This window comes from Gavialis gangeticus, unplaced genomic scaffold (genome assembly GCF_001723915.1).
Source record: "Gavialis gangeticus isolate Ggan-Ray unplaced genomic scaffold, GavGan_comp1, whole genome shotgun sequence".
Classification (NCBI taxonomy): domain Eukaryota; kingdom Metazoa; phylum Chordata; order Crocodylia; family Gavialidae; genus Gavialis; species Gavialis gangeticus.
Genome location: NW_017729006.1, coordinates 34,318,640 through 34,344,069, shown reverse-complemented (window position 1 = coordinate 34,344,069; position 25,430 = coordinate 34,318,640). Strand labels below are relative to the sequence as shown.

The window sequence follows — 25,430 nt, the reverse complement described above, 5'->3', positions numbered from 1 at the left end:
GGCTAGGATCTGGAACCAACTTCCAAGGGAAGTGGTGCTGGCTCCTACCCTGGGGGTCTTTAAGGAGAGGCTTGATGCCTACCTGGCTGGAGTCATTTGAGCCCAGTTTTTCTCCTGCCCAGGCAGGGGGTCCAACTTGAAGATCTACAAGGTCCCTTCTGACCCTACTTCTATGTTTCTATGACATGCAGAGAATGAAGTCAGGCTGGTCTGAGGCTTTTTCATTAAATACTGTTGATATTAATTACATTCCTCTTCTTTATTCACAGTGCAAAGAACAAAGCTGCTCTCCCTGAAGGAGAGGAAGAGGAACTGTTGATTTATGTAACTGATGGTTACAGGATGTCAACGGTTCCAATTTGCTCCTCTCCTGCTATTTGGCGGCCTCTCCCTATAGCCAAAAGCAGAAAGCCCAGCTGAATACCAGGCAGCTGGCAAGTGCCCAGGGGAAAGCTTAGTTATTAAAGTTCTGAGTTATTGCACTAAGTTTCTGGGATTTCCCCACGGGTACTATTTATAGGACAAAAACAAATCTGTTTATTTTCATAAGAGTTGTCATGGTATGAAATCTCTTGCTCTTGGTAAGTGTGCTGTTCTGCCACAGAATTTTCCTTTGTAACTGGTGAGCTCTTAGGGCAGGGGCAGACAATTATTTCAGCTGGAGGGCCGCTTAATGAGTTTTGGTGAGCTGTTGAGGGCTGCGAGGGTAGCCCCACACCTTTACAGGTGCCCTGCCCCTCTGATCACCATCTTGGGACCAGAAGTCTTGCCCCCTAACTCCTGACCTTTGCCACCAGAAGTCCCTCCCCTCACCCCATTAGTACTCCATTTGGGAAGGAGGTTTCCCATCTTGGAACGGGAAAAAAAAACAGATTATATAATAAAAATCAAACAACCACAATAACATATTTTAATTTTATTTAAAAAAATATTTTTGTCCTGATTTGTGTGCGCTTGTGTCGTGTATACAGAGGTGACTGCATAATAGCTCAAAATTAAGTCTTATTTTTATATATTGTGGGATATGGGTAGGTGTGAGGGGTATGGGGTTTATGGGGGGTTGTGGGTGTGTGTGGATGGGTGGGTATGTTTGGATGTGGGTGGGTATGGGGATTTGTGGGGGGCTGTTTGTGGGGACTTGTGGGTGGGTATGGGGCTTGTGGGGTGTGTAGAGGGGAAGGATGGTGGGGGGGGTGTGGGGGATGTGTGCACGTAGCAGTGAGTGGGGCTCCCCCAAGAGGTATACAGGGGTGTGTGTGGTGGGGTGCGTATAGGGAGGGGTTTGGGGTTTGTGATTGTGTGTGGGCGAGGATGTGGTTGTGGGGTTTGCAGGGAAGGCTTTGTGAGTATGGTGGGGTGTGCATAAGAGCCCCCTCCACACGCCTACCTGAGCTGGTCAGCAGTCACCCCTGCCCCACAACAGCCCGAAGCCCACATGCCCTGCGGCACCTCCCCACCATTGCCCACAGTATGCAGCCCCAGCCTGCTCTGTGCCTGCTCTGGACTCACCCTGGTGGAAGCGGATCAGTGGGGACTCACGCCACAACCTTGACTCCGTGTGCCACGTGCCTGCTCACACTAAACAGCAGTAGCAGCAGTGCTGTCCAGGCAAAAATTGTTGCTCAGTGCGAGGGAAAAGGGGCCCCTTCCCTTCGCTGCTATCTGGTGTTCCCTACTGCAGCCACTTGAAGCCCGCACTGGGCTGCCCTGCAACACATCTGAGCTGCCAGTGCTGCCCTGTGAGGCCCAGAGGCGGTGGCGACAGCAGCAAAGATGCAGGTCAGCTCAGAGCAGGCTCCAGGCGGCTGTAGCAGGGAGCACTGGCCAGTAGCAGGACAGGGGGAGCTTTTCCCTCATGCTGAGCAACAGTTTCTGCCTGGCTGGTGCTGATGCTGCCGCTGTTTAGTGTGAGCAAGTCAGTCTGGAGCAGGTAGAGGGTGTGCCAGGTCAGGGCTGTGGTGGGGGTCCCCACTGGTACTGTGGGGCTGGGGCCAGTGGTGGTGGTGGATGGAAGAAGCTGCTGCTGCCTGATCTGCCTAGAAAGGCAGTCCAGCTGCAGAGCCGCCCCAGCCCTGCTGCATGCTCCAGGGGCAGCAGGATGTGCCACGGGTGGGTGGTGCCTGGGCCAGGTGGGACCGTGGGACCCACTAAGGACCGGATAAAGCCCCTCTGCAGGCCGGATCAGGCCTTAGGGCCTGCTCCAAAGTCAACAAAAGTTCACAACAGTTCTTTCACTAGACCTCAGACCCTCTGAATAATTAACCATTTCTCCAGATTCATTCCTTGCTAATCTTAATTTTGTTCTTCTAAGTAACATTAAGGACTTGTTGTCAACTGCTCTCTGCTAGTATTTTCCACTTGGTATGAGTATGTCTGTCAGAACTGGCTGGTTAAGTTATGTAGAGTTGAACGCATACTGACTGAATGACATGCAAGCAATTCTAGCCTTTGTGCTTGCACAAGTTTACTGTGTGTGCAGCTTTCCCATTGCTGGCCATGCCAGCAAGACCACAGAGCATGGATGGTGACTCCTAACTGGAGTGAGGCACGAGTGAAGTAAACTCATTAATGAGTTTCTTGAATATTTGCCAATAATATTTTGCTATGTTTATTCATGACAAGAAAATCCATAGCACGCCCACACCCCTGTCCTTGAAGCACTGCTGTCTCAAGGAGCCTCCAAATCTATCTCCTGGAACAAAATATCTCCTCCAAGGGGTGTCCAACATGAGTTCTCTATAGATAGCTACAATAACATAACTCTCATGGGTATAGTGTTTGCCCTTAGCCACTGGGTTCCTGGGATGGGGTACTTACTCAGACCTCCATGCCCCTAGGGTTCTGTCCTCACATCAGCATTCAGCAGAGACCGGTGGGGTGGTAAACAGCTTTATCTTTATTAGGAACAAGATTCAGCAACACACACACTCACAGCTTGTGCGGAGAACAACACCACCAACCAAACCGTACCCACAGGGCATCTGTGGGAAAGACTGAACTGTACCACTGCTGGCTCCTTACAGGTACATTCCATATGCCACAATGGGAACTTTTCCTGATGTCTTTTTGTAACATGATGATGAATCCAACAGCGGTTCCTTTGGCTGTGATCTATCCCTATTCTGACCCAGCAAACCCTACAAAGCCTACGCCATAAGGAGTCTCTGCAAAAAAAGAATCCTTCAGTGTAAGCTTAAGGGAAGCTGATGCTTTTGTTTTCTAACCCAATACAGTCTAGGATGCTGGAGAGGGATTTATGCTCCCTGTTCTCCACTGTGCTGTGTGAAAAGTTATCTCTGTGAAACAGAGGAAAGATTATTTTAAATGATTTCAGTGTCATGATGCCTATCTCATGTAATCTAGCAGCATGGAAATGCACCTCATTATTACAACATAGTAGGGAATAAATCTCATCAGATAATAGCATCACAGTGAGCAGCAAAAAGATCAGGCTGCTAACATGAAAGCCATAATAGTAATGAATTATTTTTATCAAAGCCAGGCCAAAATCTCAAACCCTGTTCTTTCTATAAAATCTATTTTCATTATCAGATCAATTTGCCTGTTTAGTTTTACGGAGGATCAAATGTATATAAAACCGCACAGCTTGCTCCTGGCAGGTCTTTAGATAAACATTTTAGAGAGACAGAAATACACTGTAACTGCAGTTCTTCTGAAAGATAAAAATCCATGAAACAATCTATTAAAACCCTTCAGAAATAAGATGAATTTTTACATTTGCTGCAGGCTGGTGTCCTATAGGACTGTATTGGTAGTCCCAGTGATGTCTATCCTTGGGCAGTGTTATGCAAGTCTCTTGCATAGCACCTCTTATTGCACCTCACGTTGCCCCAAATCTTTCTTTTGCTCTGTTAAGTATTGCTTTATTTTGAAGGATGTTGTTTATGCATGTGCCACAGGACACCTTGGAGTTACGGCAATGAAAATGTTAGAATCAGAAGGGCTTTGAGCCCAAGGCGATGGTGGCAGATCCAGTGGTGATGCGGTGGTGAGGTGCATCCCATTTTAGCTGTGCCCTACATGCCTGCTGAGCTCTCAGAGCGCAACAGCACTTCAATGCAACTCCTGCTGGGAGCTCTACATGTGCTTTGAGCTCTAGGAGCTCACCGCTGGTCAGCACAAGCTCTGCCCAGAGTTCCTGCTTTCAAGCAGCTCTGGAACCTGCTGCTCTTTGTTCTTCCCGTCCCTTCAGCAGCAGGGGAAAAAAATGAGAGAGAGGCCAGCAATGCACAGCCCCTGCTTTTACTCAGCTCTGGAGGCTCCATGCTGCTTCTCCTTTCCCTGCTGAATTCAGGGGAGGTGGGACAGGAAGAGCAGCAGGCTTCGGTGCTGCTTGAAAGCAGGGACTCGGGGCAGAGCCTGAGCCAGTGATCTCAAAGCTCACAGTCCAAGTGGAGCTCCAGCAGCAGCTACTGGCAGCTCTGTGGCAGTCGGGGTCACTGTGAGGGACTGGACATATCCCTCTCATCTGTGTGGCATATGCACAATGAGCTCTCTTCACTGCACATGTACCTGACCCCCAAAGGGGGTGTTGCCACACCCTTGTCACCACAGTCTAGGGTCTGCCCATGCAAGGGGACCATAGATTGGGCATGAAGAGAAGTTGTCGTGAGTGGCCCAGATCCTCCACAGACATACCCATGCACAGCTTTGATGTAGGATGCCAACTTACAGCAGTGGATGATCTGGCTGAAAAGAACCAGAGAGAAGCAAACTAAGAGACACGTACAGTAGCTGGTGCAGGAGTAACACAGGGTCACTCTCTAAGAAAAGGAAGTAGGGGAATGAAAAGCAGCCAGAAGTGGCAGCACAGAGAAAAGCTGTGGGGTTAAGGAGAGATGTGATCACTAAAGTAACATGTCCATCAAGGGCTTTTGATTCCATCATGAATTCTGAAGTGGTTACAGAGAAAGAGTTGTGGGGATGGGGAATGGTTTCAGACTGAGGGGGAGTAGAGTTAGATGTAGTGTATGGGTTTCCTACATACAAGAATATTACAGCTTTCTGAACAGATCTGAATTTGCAGTTATACAACCTTGGGACACAAGGGGTAACAAGTTTCAGCCATCAAGGTGTTAAGTGATAAATGTATGAATCAGTAGTTCAGTAGACTAAGTATCAAATAAGTGGCAGATACAGGGGAGACTGTAGGAAGATTTGTGAAAACAAAGGGAGAACTCAGGGTTCAGGGAGACCAAAAGTATGTCTACCCTACTTATGTACTGTGGCCAGGAGTGTTGCCTGGAACCCCACTCAACTTTGTCTCTGGTGCTCATTTTAGCACATACTTTGTAATCTCTAAAATGGCTACCCTGCTTCATTTTCAGGATTTGGACTGGAGGTGCTTCACAGTGGGCAAGACACAGAGCACAGACAAACATGCCCTACAATTAAGAGTTGGGAGCGAACAGTATTTTGAGGCATATTGAAACCTATTTTTCAGTTTTGAAATCTAAGCTTAAAATTGGGTGCAAACAAGCTCAAATGCAATCTCCAAGGAAAAATTATAAATGCTTCTGATCTGCTTGTCCTAAGGTAAACATAAGCTGTCATGAGCCCGAATAGATATACCATAACTGTTAATACTATTGTTACCTCTCCAGCACTGTAGCTGCGGAGTCGCTGGAGGTGCTGTCTGTGAGTCAGATGATTAGGGAGACGGCCATTTTGAAGTGGGATCCTGGGATCGATGAATGTGGTGGCACGGCTGTTGTGGTCAACGAAGAAGGACTGTAAAAAGAAGAATAATGGATATTTATAAGCAAAAGGCAAGGCATGGTGCAAGAGTCATGGGATCAGGAACTTCATGCCACCAGGGAGTATGTGTTACAAAACGCTTCTCTGTGCTCAACCCACAGAAGCCATAAGTTGTTATAGGCCACAACCACAGTGTCTTGACTTTCTAGCTGAGACTGTAAGAGCTTGTATCTTCAGCACTGATGGGTCTTGGTTCAATTCCCTGTATACTGGCCACGAAGTAGCTGTCATGGAAGCAGGATACAAATCAGAAGAGAACAATGCTCATCATGCTTGGTGGCCCCACGAGTCAATCAACAGTCTTGTGGATGCAGACTGACTTAGTCAAATCTGACAGTTATGACATTTCACACTTTACAGTTTAATCAGTTGTTTATTAATGAAACTTTACATGGTATTCATGCAATAACATTATTTTTATCTTGATACATGCCAACTTTCTTTGCACTGGTTCAGATGAGCATCACCTTAATTTAACATCTCACAGGTCCCTTTGGGTGCATGCGTTTCATTTTTAGATGAAAGGTACAACTCGAGCTATCAACACACTGGAAACCTCAGCCCTCAGTGAGGTCAATGAATGACTAGGGTGCTTACTGTTTTTTTTAAGTGTTGCTGTTGGGGTACTGTTTAGAAGCTGTAGTAATGGGTGAAGGTCTGACTGCACGACACATTATACAACAACAGAACAAAAAGATGGTCCCTAACCCTGCCCCAGATATATTGCAATCCAAGTGTAACACAAGAGATGATAGATAGATGGACAAGAATATTGGAATAATGAAGGAAAACTTGTCAGCACAAAAGAACTAATAGCACTACACAAGCAGCCTATTTGTTGCCAAGTTCTCTGTAGCTACTACAGCAAATGGAAGTTTTAAGGAGAGTTTTGAAATTAAATAATATGGTGGCTTTATGGATGTTTATGGGGAGCTCATTGGACATGGGAGTGACTGCACAGAAGAAAGCATGATGGTGTTGGTTAAAAATTTAACAAATATATGATGAAGGCTGACATCAAGATCAAATTGGAGGCAGAAATCACACTTTAATACTTACTGAGAGATGGAAGGTAGATGGGATTAGACTGCGAAGAGCCCTAAATGTGCTGATACTTTGCTAAGGCTAAATGTGATAGAAAAAGGAGAGCCAGCAGAGGTGTGCAAAGAGAGCGCTGATGTGTTCAAAACAAGAAGCTAGAAAAAGAATATGATAGGTTTTGATATGAGGGGAGCAAGATAGCATTTTTAAAGGCCAGAGAACAGGAAGTTGCAGTAACTGAGGTGCAAGATGTTGACAGCTTGCATGACAGGAATTCAGCTGTGTATAACAGAGAAGGCTGCATCTTACAGACAGTTTGCAGACAGAATCTGGAAGACTGAGACACTATCTGGATGTGCAGACCTAGAGAGAGGTCTGAGTTTAAGAATACTGGCCTAAGTGACAGGCAAGATGGTAGTAGTATCCAGTGATTGAGGAGATAGCAAAAACAAACGAGAGAAAAGAGTAAGAGTTATGTTTGACCCATACTGAACTTGGTCTGACAGTTTGTCATCCATGAGGAGATGTCATGAAGAAAGGCTAGGTTTTTAGTTTGGATGAAAGGAATTAGGTCAGGAATAGAGAAGTAAATCTGTGAAGACACCTTCAGAGATTGTAGTTGATTTCATGTTTGTGGATAACATTATCTAGAGAGAAAGTGTAGAGAAGGAACCAAAGCCAGACTCCTATGCAATTCCTGCAGAAAGTTGGAGGGGATGAGTATCCTCTGAAAGACATGCTCCATGCTTATAATGTTCAAAACAGATAATCATACATTTTAAATCCAGAAAGAATCCTTAATGATTATTGGGTTTGGCTTGCAGTGTAATACAGGTGATGGGAATTTACCCAGACATTAATTTTGTTCGTGTCCTTACCTTACCCTGCTGGTCGGTTTTGATCTCCCAACCCCGTGGAAGCTCTAGTCGGGTATCAGCAAACATGTTGATAAAATTTACCAGGTCCCTGTTGTGCTGATAGCGCTCAAAATTCCGTGCATCTCTACGGATCTTCAGAATCATGTGCTTCAAGCAGGTGCTATTGGTGAAGACACGATAGGCACTCTAGGTATGAGAAACACAGGAGATGGAAATCAGTACTAAAGCCACAACAACAGTTTTGGCTACTTGGTATGACATATGACCAATGTTTCCTTTAAGGTAGTGAGCAATCCTGGGTGAGACTGCGCAGGTATCTCAGTGTGCCCGCTCCTCCCCACTCCTGCAGCAGCCTGTGGCTGGGTTGGGGTGGGTGGCAAGCGGCTGGACATGAAGCCGGTGGCGGCAGCGGGGGGAGCATCGGCACCCCCTTACTGTGGCACTGGGTATCCCCTCAGCCCTGCACCCCAGGAGCCATGGACCCCTACTGCCCTCTCCACCCCCCTGTCGGTATGCCACTGTGTGCGCAGCATTAAAAAGTTATTGTGCGGCATGATTTTTGATTGTGCACAGCTGCACACACGTGCAGCCTAGAGGGAACGCTGACCACAAGGACCAAAACAATTCTCACTGAAGCCAATACAAACTTTCCACTAGTTTTAATATACTTTGAACTCAACTCTTAGTGAATACTTAGACATAGCCAATTTAAAATTTGGAATTTAAATTTAAATTGAACATAGCCACATTGGAATTTAAATTTGACACAGCCAATTTAAAATTTGGCATTTTTTCCAGCATATGTATAATATTCTGGGGCTTATTTTTGTATCAGTACCGCAATGCCTGATATACAGATGCATTTATACCACTGTTCAAATAAACAAGATCGGTATAGTGTTGTATATCTCACATTGGACACTAATAAGGATCCAACAGAAGTATGGTCTGGTCCAACAGCAGGGTTGGTTTGTGCTGATCTGTTGGCAGACACAGGGCCCAAAGCTGGCACAGGGTCATGTAAATGATAGGAGCAATACAATTCATTGTTGCACTCTGGAACCTTTCAGTAAAGGCAGCAAGTTTGTCCAGGCAAGACAGGCAAAGACAGAAAACCCTGACTTCTTTTGGGGATTTTGTGAGAGGGATGTTACTGCTCTTGGGGACTCCAAAGGAAGTTACCAAATCATGCAAAGAATCAGTACAGCTTCAGTCTGTACTGGCTATGAAACTTTGTGCCAATGCCACCTTATTTGGAGGCCATATTAACTTGCCGAAGACTCTACAATGAAGTCAATGAACTTACTCCAAATGTATGCATATGTAAACAAGGGTGACCTGAGCTAATAATTTTAAACTTCATGAAACTATGAAAGTATGATATCTGTATGTTTAAGCTGTTTTAAGGACAAAATTGCAGGTAAATCATTTTGATATGGAAATGTTCAGGCATTCCTATCAAGATTAGAACCCAATGAACTACAGCCTGTGAAAACACAGGGGCAGATGTGATCCCCACCCTGAAGATGTTACAATTCAAGAAAGTTTTATGACCACCAATCATTAAGGTCCTACCAAACTCCACAGTCAAAGCTATATTATGACCAACTATAAAAGGCCATTTCAGTATCACTTAGCAGTACCAGAGAAATGGGGAATTTCATAGCTTTATCCCTTCGGGGAAATAAAATGTCCATTAAATGAGAGCTTTTCCATTTAGTTCTAACTGCTGGATAATATTTTCCAACTCAAATTTCACTGCTATAATTAATGCTTCTAAATTTTAATTGGAGATTGTGGTTAAAATATTATATCTGTGTTAAACCTAAAGTTATGTGCTACATTATTTTTACACAAGTGGAATTTGTATGACTGCTTTGACAGATGTTTGGACAGACTATTCTGGCACTCATAGCAGAGTTAGCTCAAAATAAAGACATTCCATGGTCTTGGTTATATTAGTGACATAGGAAGCTGGAACTCAACCTTCTCTGAGATATCCCTGGCACCAACTACAACTTGTGTCAAGACAGCTCATGAAGGTCTTTACTTTCCTTCATCTTTGGAGAGAAAACCCATCATTACTAGGAAGTAATGATCTCCAAGAAGTTCAGGAATGATGTTTGGATGTTTACCTAAATACCATCCAAACAAGATTTGGATACTGTAGAGGACTGGGATTGAAATCTCAGGAAAACAGGATCTTCTTGTGAGATTTCTTAGACTTCCTGCACCTAGCTGGACTGAAATTAACACTTCTCCCCTGTGTGCTGGTTTTCAGACTAATTGCAGGTTGGAAGTACACTCTATTCCAGTAAAGGGAAAAAAGTTACCTAAACTTTTCCAAACTTTAAAGAAGTCTGTACTTTGGGTTTCCTGAAGGTTTAGTTCAGTTCTTATCTTGCCTGAAAGACTTGCTTCATTTCTAGTCTGTATTTCCTCACTGCAAGGCCAGCTGTTCTTTGTGTGCACAAATAGCACAGGGTACAAGAAGACTTCCTTCTATCCCTGCACAGCACAACAGGGCTTCCTGCATTCTTAAGCCAGATGTTTCAAAAGGGGTCAGATAAAGATTTCATTATAACTCCATAACTCCACCTTCTCCAAAACCAGATAGTAGACCTGGTCAAATATATAAAGGGAGAGTGCTGCCCCTTCTCAGTGGAAATCAGCAGTGGCAGAAAGCTTGCATTGTATGACAGGCAGCCACAGGTTGCCAGTGGGGTAGTGTGGCCATGCTACACACAATCTGGACTACCTCATGTGAAAAATAATTGAGTCCTGAGCCAGGTAATTTATTAAGCAGTCACTGTGCAAGCTTCTAAAAGTACTCATGTGATTCTGAAAAGAGGAGTGTGACATAGCGAATTATAGATCCTTACATAGTTTGCATGCAACACAGTGAAAAATTCAGGGTTGGTGATGAACTTCACAGCTGGAGACTGCAGGAGCAAGGTGATTTTTTGAGAATTCACTGGAGAAAGGGATCCTTCTCGCCTAATTTCTGAAAACAAAAGCAACGCAAGTGATGTATAAACACAGCAGAAAATAACTTAAAAATAATGCAAACTCCTCCTGCACCATTGTCTTGACACCCTGTTACATCCCCTCCCTGTGCCCATTGCTTGAATCTATGAATGAAGAGAATCTATTTTTACAAGGTGACTATATGAAAATAGCACTGTCCTACCCAACACATCTGCTCTCTTTGTGGTTTAGTCTTATTTGCTCATTTAGTGATAAATGTTTTTCTTATGATTAGTTCTGCAGAGCCAATGCAGCTATAGAAGTAAGAGCTGAATGCTTCCTATTGGCAATGACTTCTGGACCACATTCATTGATGTCTATTAATCAAAGTAATCATGCCAATCGTGCCAGTTTACTTCAACTGAAGAACTGGTTCCACACTGTCAGCTAAGTTCTGATTGTGAAATCTCTCATACTGTTAATTTTAGAACAGAAAGAGCATGAAACATTTTAAACTCTAGTCTGAATTTGTACTGCTGCTGCTTTTAAACTGGAATCACATTTTGACTTGTCATCTGAACAAATCTGAGGGCTAGAGGGAAAGGAGAAGGAGGGGAAGTGCCATGTGCCAGAGAGTCTTACTTGACCACTAGTTTAATGTGGGGGGAATCTCAAAGCCCCCAGCTGCTGCTGCCACAGCAATGCCTCTCTGCATCCCACCTGCTGCTGCTGCATAGGCTCCCCAGGGGCCACCATTCTGGCATCCCCTTGACATTGGAAGCATGGGCTGTTGGCATTTGCCCCACCCTAGTTATGCTACTAAATCCAATATATTACAAGTAATATAAGCAGTAATGTAATACAGTTCCTACCGCGGATAACAACTTGCAGGTGGGATCAGATATAATTACCCCCATGGGAGCATTTCACCTAAACTGAATCCAATAATTTGCATAATAAATGAAGGCGAGGTATAGATGACTATTGTGTCCAATGTGATTGGTTAATACACTGATTTTCTCGGGGAAAAGATGCAAAGATTCAAGTGAATAACAATGTACAAACCTGAATATTTAACCAAATTATGTTTTTTTAAAGCACCGATTACATGTTAACTTAATGTTACCATTCCTCTTCAAGGAGACATTAAAGGAGAGAAAATCCTGTGGCCAGTCAGCCTCTTTCCCAGAATGCCACCTACTGTTTCACCCTGCTAAAAGCTGGCTCTCTCCTACCTGAGCTTGGCTGGGGTGGTTCTGCCTCAGAATCACTTCCTCCTCCAGCGGGGAGCCTTTCCACCCTGTTGTTGGTGACAGCATCATCTTCTGTCCTTTCTGTCGCAATAGTTCGCTGAATGTTTTGGTACCTGTGTATTTTACGTAAAAGGAACAACAAGCTTGAGCCATAAATGTTAAAGTGGAAGAACCGCACAGAGCATTTTGCTATTCACAGAAACGACTTTCCAAGTTCTTCTTAACAATCCGAGAAAAAGAGCATTTTTGAACAACTCAAATAGAACTAAAACTGAATTAGCTGTCAAGCACCAAGGAGCCTGACTCTCCTCCTGCCTTGTATCTGTGGAGTCATCGACACATAATGTTAATCATTAAGTCAGAATAGTGGCATCATGTACCTAGTTCCCTTCAGGTAAAAGTCTACACAAGGTGCAAGACAGTGAAGAATCACATCCCAGTTTCTCATGTTAAGATAACCAATCAAGTAGGTAATCATCCTGTGAAATATTGCATCCTCAACCTCCAGTGCTTTTGGGAGAAGGGAATTGTAAAATTCAACACTTTACAGACAGATGGGTCCATAAGGACTACTATTAATATTTTTTTTTACTAATAAGTATTGTTATTTGTATTTCTTATAGCATTGCATAGATGCTGGAATGGTGAGCCAGTGGTCAAACAAGCATATTGGAGGGGAAAGAGAATCTCATGTCTAATCTTTATGTTTATAAGCAGGACTGAAACTAGATTTCTGATGCTGTATAAGACTATGGTAAGATCTCAAAGATATTTGATAGAAAACATTTTTTAACAACATTACAGTCCTCTTCTTTGTTAATTAACTTTAACTAATGTTCACCCTACTGTGATGTTGTAATTTTTGATTTTCAATAACAGTGTCCACAGTGGGTAAGATCCTCACTAGATGGAAACTGGCATGGGTCCACTGACTGTATCTGATCTGGCCCAAAGGTCCATTGATCTTTCACTTTCTTGCTTGCTGCCTTCTATCCTTCATCTGTTTGCCTCTAGGCTCACACAGGGCATTCCCTTCATCTCTTCTCTTGCCAATTTTTTAATGGGCACTCTATTTCAAAGTCTAATTTGGTCAGGGATCTGGCTTTAATATCTCTATGTACCAGGGATCTTTGAAGTCAAGTGGCTTAGACCTTGGTTTTACATCCAATCCAAATGACAGCACCTCCGGGAGCATAGTGCCTCTACATTATGAAAAACAGCTGAAAGTTTAATGGATTTATGCTTGACTTGCACAATAGTTTGAATTTCTCCCAGTATTCAGCGTATTCCTTTAAGGTAGCTTTTAATGGCTCAATAAATAACATAGTTAGCATGGGTTAAGAAAAGAAAAAGGAAACGGGGTATTTTTTTGTGTTTAGATGAACATGTACCTTACCAGTATGTTATTATAGTAGATTTCACAGAAATGTTAATTTACCTTAACTTTCCCCCTCTACTTTAATGACAAGCTTTTTAATTTTTTATTCAGTTGACTGCAGGCTAACGGAGTAAACTTTCCACTCTAGTACTGCAGGAGTTTAACAACACCCTCATGCAAAAGCAGAGTAGGAAAAAGTAGCTCAAATATTTGAAGGTTTATATATATAAACCTTCACATTATATATGTTAACTTTAGTTTCTGTTTAATTAGATGGTAGAAAATCCCCTGCTGGCAAACTTTACACAGTAGTGTTAGCTGTATGCCAACAAACAGCTACTTTTTTGAGTTCTGATGCTATAAAAGTCTTATACAAATACCAGAAAATGTCAAAATAACTGAAGAAAACACTGAAAGGGCAAAAGTTATGGGAATACCCTTGAAAATCTCTGTCTCTTTACCAAGTGATTTGTCAAGGAAAAACCATGTTAGATGCTGTTTTAAGGGCCCTATTGTTATTTACTGTCATTTATTACAATTGATATTTTTTTTTTGTAAAGACAGGTCAGGTTACACAAATGTTACACGGTTTAGTCAGAATCGAAGTGGAGTGTTATCATGTCACAAAATGGGATGAACCATGGCTGTTAATGTTTCATTAACATGAAAGAAAGACAAGGAGTACTATAGCACACTAGGGAGACTCTTTGTGTTTAAAGTAGAGCTGTTTATTTGCAGCACATCCAAACTCTGGGACCTGATCCTGCATTCCTTTCACACCCAAAAAGTCCATTAAAGTCAATGAGAAGCTCTGAGTACACAAAGAACACAGAATTAGGCCCTTGGGCTGGAATATACACAACTCCTGGCTTTCCTGCAGTTATATTTCCAATACTTTGCGGTTTTGGCTGGAAATATCAAGCCTTCCTTCTGATATTTTGGCATTTCCACTACCTGGCCCAAATGAAACCAGGAAGTGGAAAAGTGAACTCATTTGTTTGAAAAGAAAGTCAACTCTACTTTTTCAAACCACAGAGTGGTTTCAAGTTTTATTCTGTTTGAATTTGGGGCAAAAGTTCAGGTTGATTTTCATTCTGTCAGCCAAGGTCTTTGCATGCTATTGCCTTGCCTAAAGATGATTTTCAAATACAGTCACTGAAAACTATTTCAGGTAATGCAGTTTGAAACATAATGGCAAAACATTATTTAAATTATTGTGTAAAATCATATTTCAGCCTAAGTAGAAGTTTTCAAATACCAGTTAAGAAAAAATATATATTTCCTCCAAACGAGCAATCAAGATTGATTGAATTTTCTTTAGAACTGATCTTGAATCCTGTTTCAGGGGAAGGGTAATTTTTTTCTGCCATAAAATGCCAGGTTGCTAACACTAGAACTGCTTCCCATCCTGGAATATGTGGCTTGGTTAAGCTTATTGCAATGGTCAGTATGAATCCCTTTTGCTGGAAGCTTAGGAAATATCCATAACTACTCACACAAATGTCAGCATGGCAAGAGGAGTCCCCCTAAAGACCTGGTGGTCTATTCAGAATTTTTAGTTAATAGAGCTCTTTTGCAGAGATTAGAGAATTACCAGATGGCTTTTTTGTGCTAAGAAACCATGGGATTCAACAATTACTCAGTTTATAATGTGCTTAGTCTCTACTGGGAATCAAGCGAGGAGAAAAATGCTGCTAATGAAAATCCCCTCCACTTCTCACTACATGTCTGGATGTTTGGCTGCTAAAAATAACAACCACATACAAAAGCCACAAAATACACTGCATTGTCTTAAATCATTAACAATTCAAGTCCTAATTCATGCTCAGATAGCAACAAAGGATATGGACCACTATTGTCAACATGTTGGGGGGGTGGGGGGTGGGAAACGTTGAACCAGGGTTGTCCAACTTCTGAGTAGTTGAACGTTGCAGGACCCCTGCCTCATGGCCCTTGGGGCCCATGCCCACTGGGCTCCATGCGGAGTGGGTTGCATGTTACAGCGTGTAGGGCTCTCCACCTCATGCTGTGACTGGTTGCCCCACACTGTGTTGCACCAGTGCCCCAGTGCTGCATGGGGGCTCCACGTTCCTCTAAACCCCTGGTCCACAGGTTCTCATGGCCACATGTGTTGCATCATGCTGCCCCACCCCCAGAGGCAGGGGCAGGCTGCAGAAACTGGAGGCTGACGGGGGATCCCTGAGATTCCAATGGCACAAGTAGGAGAGTGTTGGAGGGGGGAGCAGCACCCAGACTGGGAGCCTGGGGGCTACAGGTTAACATTTCGGGAACTGCATGTGGCCTGGGGGTCCCAGTTGGACAGCCAGTTGGAACTGAGGAGGTCATTCACAGCATGTCAACACAACCTAACAAATTACCCATTAACTTGAGTTAACTATCACGACTGTAAATGGCAGTGTGGACATTCACAATCACTTGTGTGGTTCACTCTACAGCTCAGCCTCAAGGCACCAACACTAGTAGCTGTCTATAATGGAAATTACAACCATGTGACTTAACTCAGGTTACCTGGGTGTCAATTAAGTTGAACTGAAGCATGACCAAAAGCTCTAAAACACTGCAGTTCTTAATGGCTGCAGAGAAGTTTTATTGCAAAGAACTTCTAGAAATACCTGCCTTTTTATATGTTAATATTTAACAGCTTGATACAGTCTGAAGAAACATATAATGAAAACAGATTACAGCAAGTTTTTTCTACTATGAAATCAGAACATGTTTTTTAGTGAAATGCACCTTCTGTCCCCAGCATGAGAAGTCTGGACAGAAAAGGAGAACAGCTCCTCATGGATGTGTTTGTGGTTGTGATATATTTGCACAATAAGCATTTTTGGGAAGTTGGCTTGAAGAAACTAGCTAATTCCTCAGTGGCTGTCATCTGGGACCTGCTTCTCCCTGCAAAGGATATAGATAGCAACTCTCAAATTATTTTACTGTCAGAGAAAGAAGCAGCTTTGAAGGTCTCTCTCTTTCTCCTGTTCACATTCTGGAGATCAGTAAATCTGTCTTTCATGGCACTTTAAACTCTATAATCAGAGGGGAAAAATCAGTCTTGCTTATTTAAATAAGAAACCTTATTATTATAGTAAGCAGGGACAGAGGTCATGAAAACTTTTTCAGAAATAACTGGGGAAGACTTGTGCTTATCTCCCTTTCTTTCCTTCACTCTTCTCTAGTCAACAGAATCTGAATTACAAGCAGGCCAAGACAATTATGAAGAAATCTGTATGGGCAACAGTCAAACACAGATATTGTGCTCAGAGATAAACAGTTGGCAAGATCTCCTCTCTTTTCGATTCTGCCTGCCTCCCTTGGGATTCAGTTCAAGGAAGTGCTACAGGCTCACCTTGCTGCTTAAAAGATTTTGCAGTGTCTTTCACTAGGATGCTCATCAATGCTCATCTTTAAACAAGTCTAAATTAATACAGGATAAGAGCCTGTCAGCTGCTATGTGCTGATACTCCCCAACCTGTGAGGTGCACAACTCAGGGGACCACTAGAGCCAGAGGCTTAACAGGGCAGCTTGGTGCCCTAGGCAGCAGTGCTGCATGTCGCGGTGCTGGCTCCTGACTTCTAGTGGCATAGCCAGCCCACAGCCGCCCAGCTGTTATTCTTCCATTCCTTTCTCCCCTCCCCCTGCAACTAACGTTGTGCTGGGGCTGTTGCCCCAGTTAACCTACCTTAGTTACACTACTGACTGGAATTAGGACCTGGTACTTCCAGGTGCAAGACCACCAGTAACACCCAACCTGCAGCAGAGGTGGTATTCTACCAGATATAGTTTGGGCAAACCTTGTTTGACTTTCAGGGCATGCCTACAATACCTCTCTAAGCACACTGAACCCCAACAAATGTTATGTAGCTGTTTGTTGTTCATTGCCGCTCTTGGGCTCTCAGTTCTGGATAAGCTCATCATAGGGCATATTCAGTGCTATTCTAACAGCAACTACATGACATTTCTTTCAGGATGTGCTGTGCATGGAGCAGGAACAAGCAGGTAGGATGTTGTCCCCTGCCATCATTTGACACAATACAGACATCCCTCAAATTCTTCTACACTCTGTGTTTACCAAGCTCTTCAACCCTCCATCCTTCTGCACTGTCTTTCAATGTTACCTTAAAATTCCTCCCATTGCCGGCCCATCACATCTTTCCCAGCTAACTTTTTACTTTCTTCTGCCATGTCACCTGCCCAAAATTATCTCCCAGTTTTTGTACATTAAGTTCTCTTCCTTTCTACCTACTTGGATTGCTTCTCCAAACCCAGCAGTGCTTCAAAGGGTACCAATGTTAATAGGCACATGTTACTATACCAGCTGCAGATCATATCTTTTTAGCTATAATCTCTTTAGCCTTTGTTTTTTCTCAAAAGAATGTCCTGTTGTTACATACCACACATTCTTACGCCAATATGCAAGAAATAATATCTAAACAACATAGTATTTTACATTTTGTTAAACCAACCTGAAAGTAGCACTGAAAACTCTCAACTTCCTTATGCTTGACCCTATCACTTTTTTAGGCAAGAATATTGTCATGCACTAACAGGAGGTGCTGACCTGCTTAACGTAATCAAAAACTGTAACTTTGGATATATTTTAGCTTATTTATATTGAGACCAGAGACAAACAAGCAATTTCTACTAAATTAAGAAAAAAGGGAGGGCCTTAACACATATCAGCTACTCCACTATAGTTGTTTCCCGTGTTTATTCGTCTCCCATGGTAAGTAGAAGCAGACAAACAATACAATTATCAGAAAGCAGCTGATATGTGGTAAGTCTCTGCCCCTTTTAACTCAGGATAATTTGTTCATTTGTCCATAATTTGGGAGATTTAAGGATACATGGATGCTCAGATGCTTGGAATAATATTAGAAAAAAATTTACTCATGACTGGGAGATTTTTTGATATTGTTGTTTCAGGGTTTTGGTCCAGAATTACTCACCGCCGATTCAGCTGCTCCATTTGCTGGACTGAACCAGATCTGTGTATTCCATCTGGAGTGGCTGCCGCAGTGGGACGCTGCCATGTTGTGGTTCGATTAACATGATCTACATAGAATACCCTTCCATGGCTATCTATTCGAGCTTCCCAGTCTGGTATTAGAAAAAAAAGGGAAAGATAAAACCATTAGTTTGAGAATTTCAGAAAAGCTTATTGTTGGTGACAATCACATGAACACATATATTGTGTGTGCATGTGAATAATATATGTATATGTATATGTACTATCTTCATATACATAAAACTTTTCTTCACATACAATCCATAATCAACCTGTGGAGTTCACTACTGCTGGCCATCAATTACAGCTGAAACAACAGTGGTTTTATTTTTAAAGATGCTTAGATAATTTTGTGATCATTAATAACATTTACACTTTTGCTTCTTGCAATCAAATTGCATGCTTCAAAAAGTAAGAATTCCCTCATACAACCCCCATAAACAGCACTGATTGGACAAACTGTGGATGGGATAGTTATGAGAAACTAGCCACTGATTAAGCAGGATGCTAGAGCTGGTGGACCAATGATCTGATCTACCTTAGCAACTCCTATCTTCACTTTTTTTGTTATATTTCATAATAACTGTGATGTGTTCCTCTGTTATACATATAGCAGCTTTTAGAGGGATAATATAATGTGCAGTCTAAGGCCCTAAAACTTGTCACAGCTTGGTTTGACATATTTGCAGAAATCTGTGAACATGCTTTTTAAAAAATCTGCTAAGAATTAGATAGCTGTGGAAGTTGACAGCATCACATGGAGCCTGGTACCACTACGTTCCCAATTGCCACTTATGTACGAGTTGGCCGTGAGCATAACCAATGCTCTGTCTGCCTGATAGCTGCTTGTTGGTCTGTGTGAAATGAGTTAGTGTTTAAATGCATCAGAAGCAGTGATAATGCTAGGAAAAGTGCTAGGAGCAAAAGGAAGTTAAGGAGTGAGTGAGCTGAATTTTACTTTAAAGCACTTAGCATTTCTTGAGTTAAATGGTATATGCTGATGGCATATCAACTATGCATTATACATATACGCAAAATTGTATTTTTTATATTACACACACACACACACACACACACACACACACACGAGTGGTAAGGCAGTTGACTCAATTTTTTTGTCTGCATCTCAACGATCAGCTGGAAAGAACCTGGGTTCTTTGTGCACCTTCTCTCCTCCCTTTCAAGAGCAACTGTGTTTTCCCAGCCTGTATTTAGAAGCCAGCTCTCAGCAGCCAAATTCCTTTCCCTGAACAATGTCCTTGCCTCAGCTCAGTTCCAGTCCCAGACATGTGTAGGCTGTCCCTGGGCCTGCAGCTGGTTGCCTTGGTGTATCCGCTTGGCTCCTTGTCGAGCCTGTACAGCAGGGGTGGGCAATTATTTTGGGTGGAGGGCCACTTACCGAGTTTTGGCAAGCCATCGAAGTCCACATAATAGGCAGCCAGGGGCAGATAAATATTAATTTTCTAAATTTTTTAGGGGCCCCGCGGGCCAGAATGGCTTGGCAGGCCGCATTTTGCCCACCCCTGCTCTACAGGCTGTTCATGTTTCAGTCACCTGAAAAGACGGACTTTGGTGGTGGGGGGTTGTGTACTTTTCCTCTCTAAAGGTTCCATAATAGAAAGGGCTATAAGCACACGCATAGTTTTTGTTTAAATTGGTTTTGCATGCATGCACGCACATGTGCACACACAAACAAACGCATACTGTGTCTTCTACTGCAGTGGTTTTCAAATTTTTTGGCCACTTACCCTTTACCTGCAAAATACTGGTGCTCATACCCACTGCATCCAACATGTGTCTGCATGATTACTACTCACTGCACGCTGACCATTCAGAAGCTTCACCATCATTATTAAAATTTAGGCACGTACCCCTTGGGAAAATGGCAAAATACTTCCAGAGGTATGCATATTCCCATTTGAAAATCACTGTACTATTGCATAATCTTAGGGACAATGCTTTCTATGCCTCTCACAGCTTAATTCCTGTATACTTCCCCACACCTGTCTGCCTGTCAGCCCTTTGATGTTCCAAGCACAAGGTGAAGATAATGTCCAAAATACAAAATAATGAGAAACTGCAGAGAAAAGGCAAAGGCCAGCCAGCAACCAGCACCCCAAGCTGGACCATGGAAGTGACAAGCTGAACTAAATCAGAATTCAATGGATATTTAATGGATCCTAGGCAATGATGTGCCCTCCATTCAAGCCAGGTTAGAGTCACTCTCAAAAGGTGCTGGTCAGGGACTGTTGGACAATGCTAAGAAATACAGGCCCACAAAAAGTATTTCTGTTTTCCTCTACAATTACCCAAACACACATATGTTCATGCCTCAGGAAAAACACTATCACACAGTATAGACTAAGTCAGGTGTCTCCCCGCGAACCCAACCATGGACAACACTGTCTGTAGAGAGTATGCAACAATGTGCCTGTGGTCATATGCATGGTAACACAATGTCTAAGCAGAAAGTATTACGGTCAAACACTAGGCCTGTGCGAAGGAGCAAGTATTTGCTTAAGATTCGGATTTGGCCGATTTGGAGAGAGAGCGATTCGATTCAGTGATTCAAATCACTGTCCCGATTCAATTCAGATGATTCTAATCTGGAGATTCAGCACTGATTTGTAGATTTGGCCATAGACTAAACAGGCAGGAGTCTTCCACCATGCTGGACACAGCTGCCTCAAGCTGGTAAGTCTGTTGTGGTGTGTGGAGGGGAGAGGGAAGGGGCATGGACAGGGGGCAGATCAATGCCCCCACAGCAAGGAAGGGATTGGGGCTGGGGCTGGGACAAGCTGCCCAGCCAGGCATATATGTAACTTGGGATAGGGAGGCAGCCTGACAGGATTGGGGGGATCTGAAATGTCCATGTAGGAATTAATGGGTCTGGGTGGGGGTTAGCGGGCCCAGGGTAGGGACTGAGGGGCTAAAAATAGTTTGGTCTGGGTTAGGGGTAGGAAGAGCATAACTGGGGCAAGTGCCTGGGCTTTGTCAGCCCCAGGGCTGGATGTCCTGCTGTCAGCATTCCTTGCTTACATATATCTGCAAGGCACTACTGGGAGGGTGCTTGTATACTAGAATGCATAGATACCTGTGCTTTGTGGTCACAGCTCATAGTTTCATAGTTGGTATGGTCGGAAAGAACCTGAGCAGATCATCAAGTCTGACCCCCTGCCATAGGCAGGAAAGGATGCTGGGGTCAAATGACCCTGGCAAGGTGTCCATCTAGCCTCCTTTTAAAGACCCCCAGGGTAGGAGCGAGGACCACTTCCCTTGGAAGTTGGTTCCAGATCCTAGCTGCCTGATTGTGAAGTAGCACCTCCTGATATCTAGCTTGAATCTACTCTCTGTCAACTTATGGCTGTTATTCCTTGTTACTCTCTCATTGCCTGCTGGTCTCCCTTGGCCAGTTTATAGATGGCGACCAGATCCCCTCTCAGCCGTCTCTTGCGGAGGCTGAACAGGTTAAGATCTCGTAGCCTCTCCTCATAGGGCCTGTCCTACTGCCCCCGATCATGCGAGTGGCCCTCCTCTGGACCCTCTCCATGTTGTCCACAGCCCTTCTGAAGTGCAGCACCCAGAACTGGACGCAGTACTCCAACTGACGCCTGACCAATGTCGCATAGAGGGGGAGGATCATCTCCTTCGACCTGCTCATGAGGCATCTGTGGATGCATGACAAGATGCAGTTAGCCTTCCTGACTGCATCCTCACATTGGCAGTCCATGTTCATCTTGGAGTCTATCATGAGTCCAAGATCCTTTTCTGCCTCTTGGGACACCTGCTGAAACAACCAATCTTGTTTGAGTGTTCCTTAGCTGCAGTGGCACTTCTGCACTACTGATAGTCACATGTGAGGGATACTGAGAACAGCTGGTCTTTCCTGGGCCAGCTGGAAACACTCGACCATCTACAAACCATGGCATGTACCACTCTGTGTGCCATGGCAGGATATGTAGGTTCTGGGTGTATTTATTTCCTTCCCACATAGTATTATCAACACTCCAGGGAATGAGTGTTTGAAACTGCATATGGTACAGGATTTGCAGCAAGACAAATGGGGAGTTGCACAGATAAATGGACAGATTGACATATGAGCTAATACAGCAAGAGGACCCTGAATTACAGCCCTTTAAGCAACTCTGGTGGTAAAAAGGATCCATAAAAAAAACCTCAGCTGTGAGTTTCTCCAGGCAGTGTAAGACAGTGGACCTATACCAGCCTCCCTTATCCACTCCAGAATTGGGGCACACTGTAGGAGCCTTGGAGATGACAGAGAGATGCTACAGTATACTGCATTCCAGATGGTCCTTGGGTTAGCTCATATGTTATGGCTGGCCTTAATAACAACCCAGATGAGTCCCTGGCACATCCACAATCCTCCAGAGACAAAAACTCCTTGCACCTTTTCCTTTCCCTGTCTCAAATTAACCTTTGGATTGGGACAGCTTGAGACCAAATATATTTCTTAACCTGAGTTGTATATCATTCCCACCCTTTTAAAAAAACCACACACATGCGTATATACATTGTGATGTGTCTATTAACACTGCCACTGGACCATATAAATGCTACAAAGCACCCACCAACCTGGTGTGTGCTTTCAAATCTTGCATTCATCACACAACTTCACTACATATATGGAAAATTCTGTTAAAATCTATATGATCCTAAAACAAAATTCCTAGCCAAGACTATCAAAATAAAATAAATGTTTAGGCCATACAGCTTTAGGGCTAAGGTGAAACAGAACCATTAAGAAAATCATTGAATGGAGAAATCCACTTCATCTGTTAAATGTACATGCCTTAGAAAATATATTTTTAAAAACTTTCCAGAAAAGTTCTACCTTGGGCTAAGATTTGTCATGTAAAGTAACAGAAGCATGGACTTTGGCAAGGGCAGAGTTAAGGCATGGTCAATAGGGCTGTGCGAAGCTTTGGTCACTAATTCGATTTGGCAGAGATTTGGCCTGATTTGGTGGCCAAATCTCCGAATTGGAATTGAATCAGGAGACCCTTTAATCTCTCTGAATGGAACAGGAACCCTCTGAATCGATTTGGAGAGATTCGGAAAGATTTGACTATCTGGACCTAGGCACAGCTTTAACTGTTTTTTCTGCATACCTCAAGGTACCAGGTGGCTCATGAAAGCTGTGATGCTGGGGTGGATGGAGTGTCCCACAGGAGCGCTGGGGCTGGGGGGTCTCCGGTGTGCTCAGCAGCAGATCCGGAAATGGACCAGAAGCACTTCTCGGTCTGCTGGGGAGCACAGGGGAGCACACAGGGGGCCCCCCCTGCACCTCCCCAGCTCAGCAACTTGTGCCTCCTGGGTCTGGGGGGACACCCGGGGTCACCACATGGCTGATCACCGAGCCGGGGGGCCCCCAGCACACTCAGGGGTGGACTCGGAAGTGGATGAGTTTGCCGCTGAGCACTTGGGGGGGGGGGAGCTCCCCTGCGTTCCTGTGGGATGCTCCATTTGCCCCAGCATTGTAGTATTCATAAGCCATGCCTGATACCTTGAGGTATGTTGAAAAAATTTAAAGCTGTGGCCAAATCAGTGATTCTCTGAATCAGCATTGAATCTTCAAATTCGGGTTAGGCTGAATTGAATCGGGGATGGTGATCTGAATCAATGAATCGAATGACTGTCCCCAATTCGGGCTGAATCCAAATCGAAAACAGCCCGTTTCGTACACCCCTAATGGTCAACATTGTGCCTGTATAGTAACTTATCTTCAGTCATAACAGTGGACAGATGCTAGTGTCCCTGCATGATTTAAAACGTATAGCTTACTTCTCTCTCAGCTTTTGTATGAGATTTATTTTATAAAATAGATATATTCAAGTAGAATGCACTCCACATTTATCACAATGTTACATATCTATACTAAACTAAAAACAGATAAATAGATATGACTGTAAGATCCCATAATTGTACTCTGGGTTTTGTGTACATTAAACCCTCTCATAACTGCCTGCATGAAGATCAACACTAAAATTACTTGTCTTTTGCAGACATTAAAGTGGTGGAATGTATCCATAGAACCATCCATAGAAGAAAACTTGAATGTCTCTAACTAGTATACAGATTTTGGGTAAGCTTTGTTTGTAAGTATCAACAATCAATCTAGTGAAAGACTTCTCCCATTCACAAAGCAGTGAAGTAAGAGTAGGAGGAAGAGAAATGTTTGCCTCTTGCGCAGGTAACTTACTATTTCATCATTCACTGGCAGACCACAGGGTGACCTTAATAAGCCTTCATGTAGTAGAGAGGAGTAGAATCACTCATTTCTACTTTGTAACCAATGCTGGCATCCAAGATGATTCTCAGTTTATGGAGTACTGACAACTTGGTTGGTAAATGATGAATTATTTATTATGGACACAGTAGACTAAATAACTGTTTGTATTTAGGTTTAGAAAAAAGTAAATGGCTTATTTTCAAGCCTAGTTTCTTCTTAAAGTGCTGAGAAGTTCACACTATTAAATCATGTATGACACTTGAGAGGTGATAGTGTTGCAGGGCAGACAGTGCACTCTGCTGGCCGATTAATGCTAATGCAAAAAGCTGAGCATTCCTCTAAGAAGTGATGACATTTTACCCAGTAAAGTCCAGATGTGTATCAGTATAGAAGCATAAAAAAACAAGTGGATGAAGAAAGCTACTAGTCCATTAGCTCGTTATGTTGCTTCTGAGTGGCAGCCCTCACCCATCTATAGGTATAGATTGTGATGTCCAGCGTAATCCTGCTATATGGAACTCAATTCATTATCTAATGCAGTTAGTGTTAAATAATCTAGATTGTGAGCTACCTTCTCCCTATCTTCCACTATTATCACTTTCATTTGCCATTGCTACCTCCATTGATTTTCAAAAGGTAATTTTCACTTTGTTGAGGCTGTTCCCCCACTACAAGTAAGGTTGATAGGTAGGGATATACTTAATTTACAATTTTGCAACTTTTGCAGAAACCACAAAATCTGCAATTGTCCACAAAACCAATTACAAAAAACCTAATAAAATTAAAATGCTGGCTCCCTAGTGGGAGCCAGTATTCCTTGCTGCCTTACAGCCTGTTTGGGAGGGGAAGTTGCTGGCTGGT

The 25,430-nt window shown here is 43.3% G+C and overlaps 1 protein-coding gene across 2 annotated transcripts in view; it reads right to left on the bottom strand.

The window, feature by feature from the left end:
* HECW1 (HECT, C2 and WW domain containing E3 ubiquitin protein ligase 1) overlaps positions 1-25,430 on the bottom strand; it is a 367,526-nt gene that overhangs the window by 81,077 nt on the left and 261,019 nt on the right. For both annotated transcript variants that reach the window (XM_019509098.1, XM_019509100.1), the window contains exons 11-15: positions 18,261-18,411; positions 11,900-12,030; positions 10,580-10,701; positions 7,698-7,883; positions 5,617-5,751 (exon numbers count right to left, since the gene is read on the bottom strand). In XM_019509098.1, the coding sequence (XP_019364643.1) occupies positions 5,617-5,751; positions 7,698-7,883; positions 10,580-10,701; positions 11,900-12,030; positions 18,261-18,411 (725 nt within the window). The remainder of the gene's footprint in view (positions 1-5,616; positions 5,752-7,697; positions 7,884-10,579; positions 10,702-11,899; positions 12,031-18,260; positions 18,412-25,430) is intronic.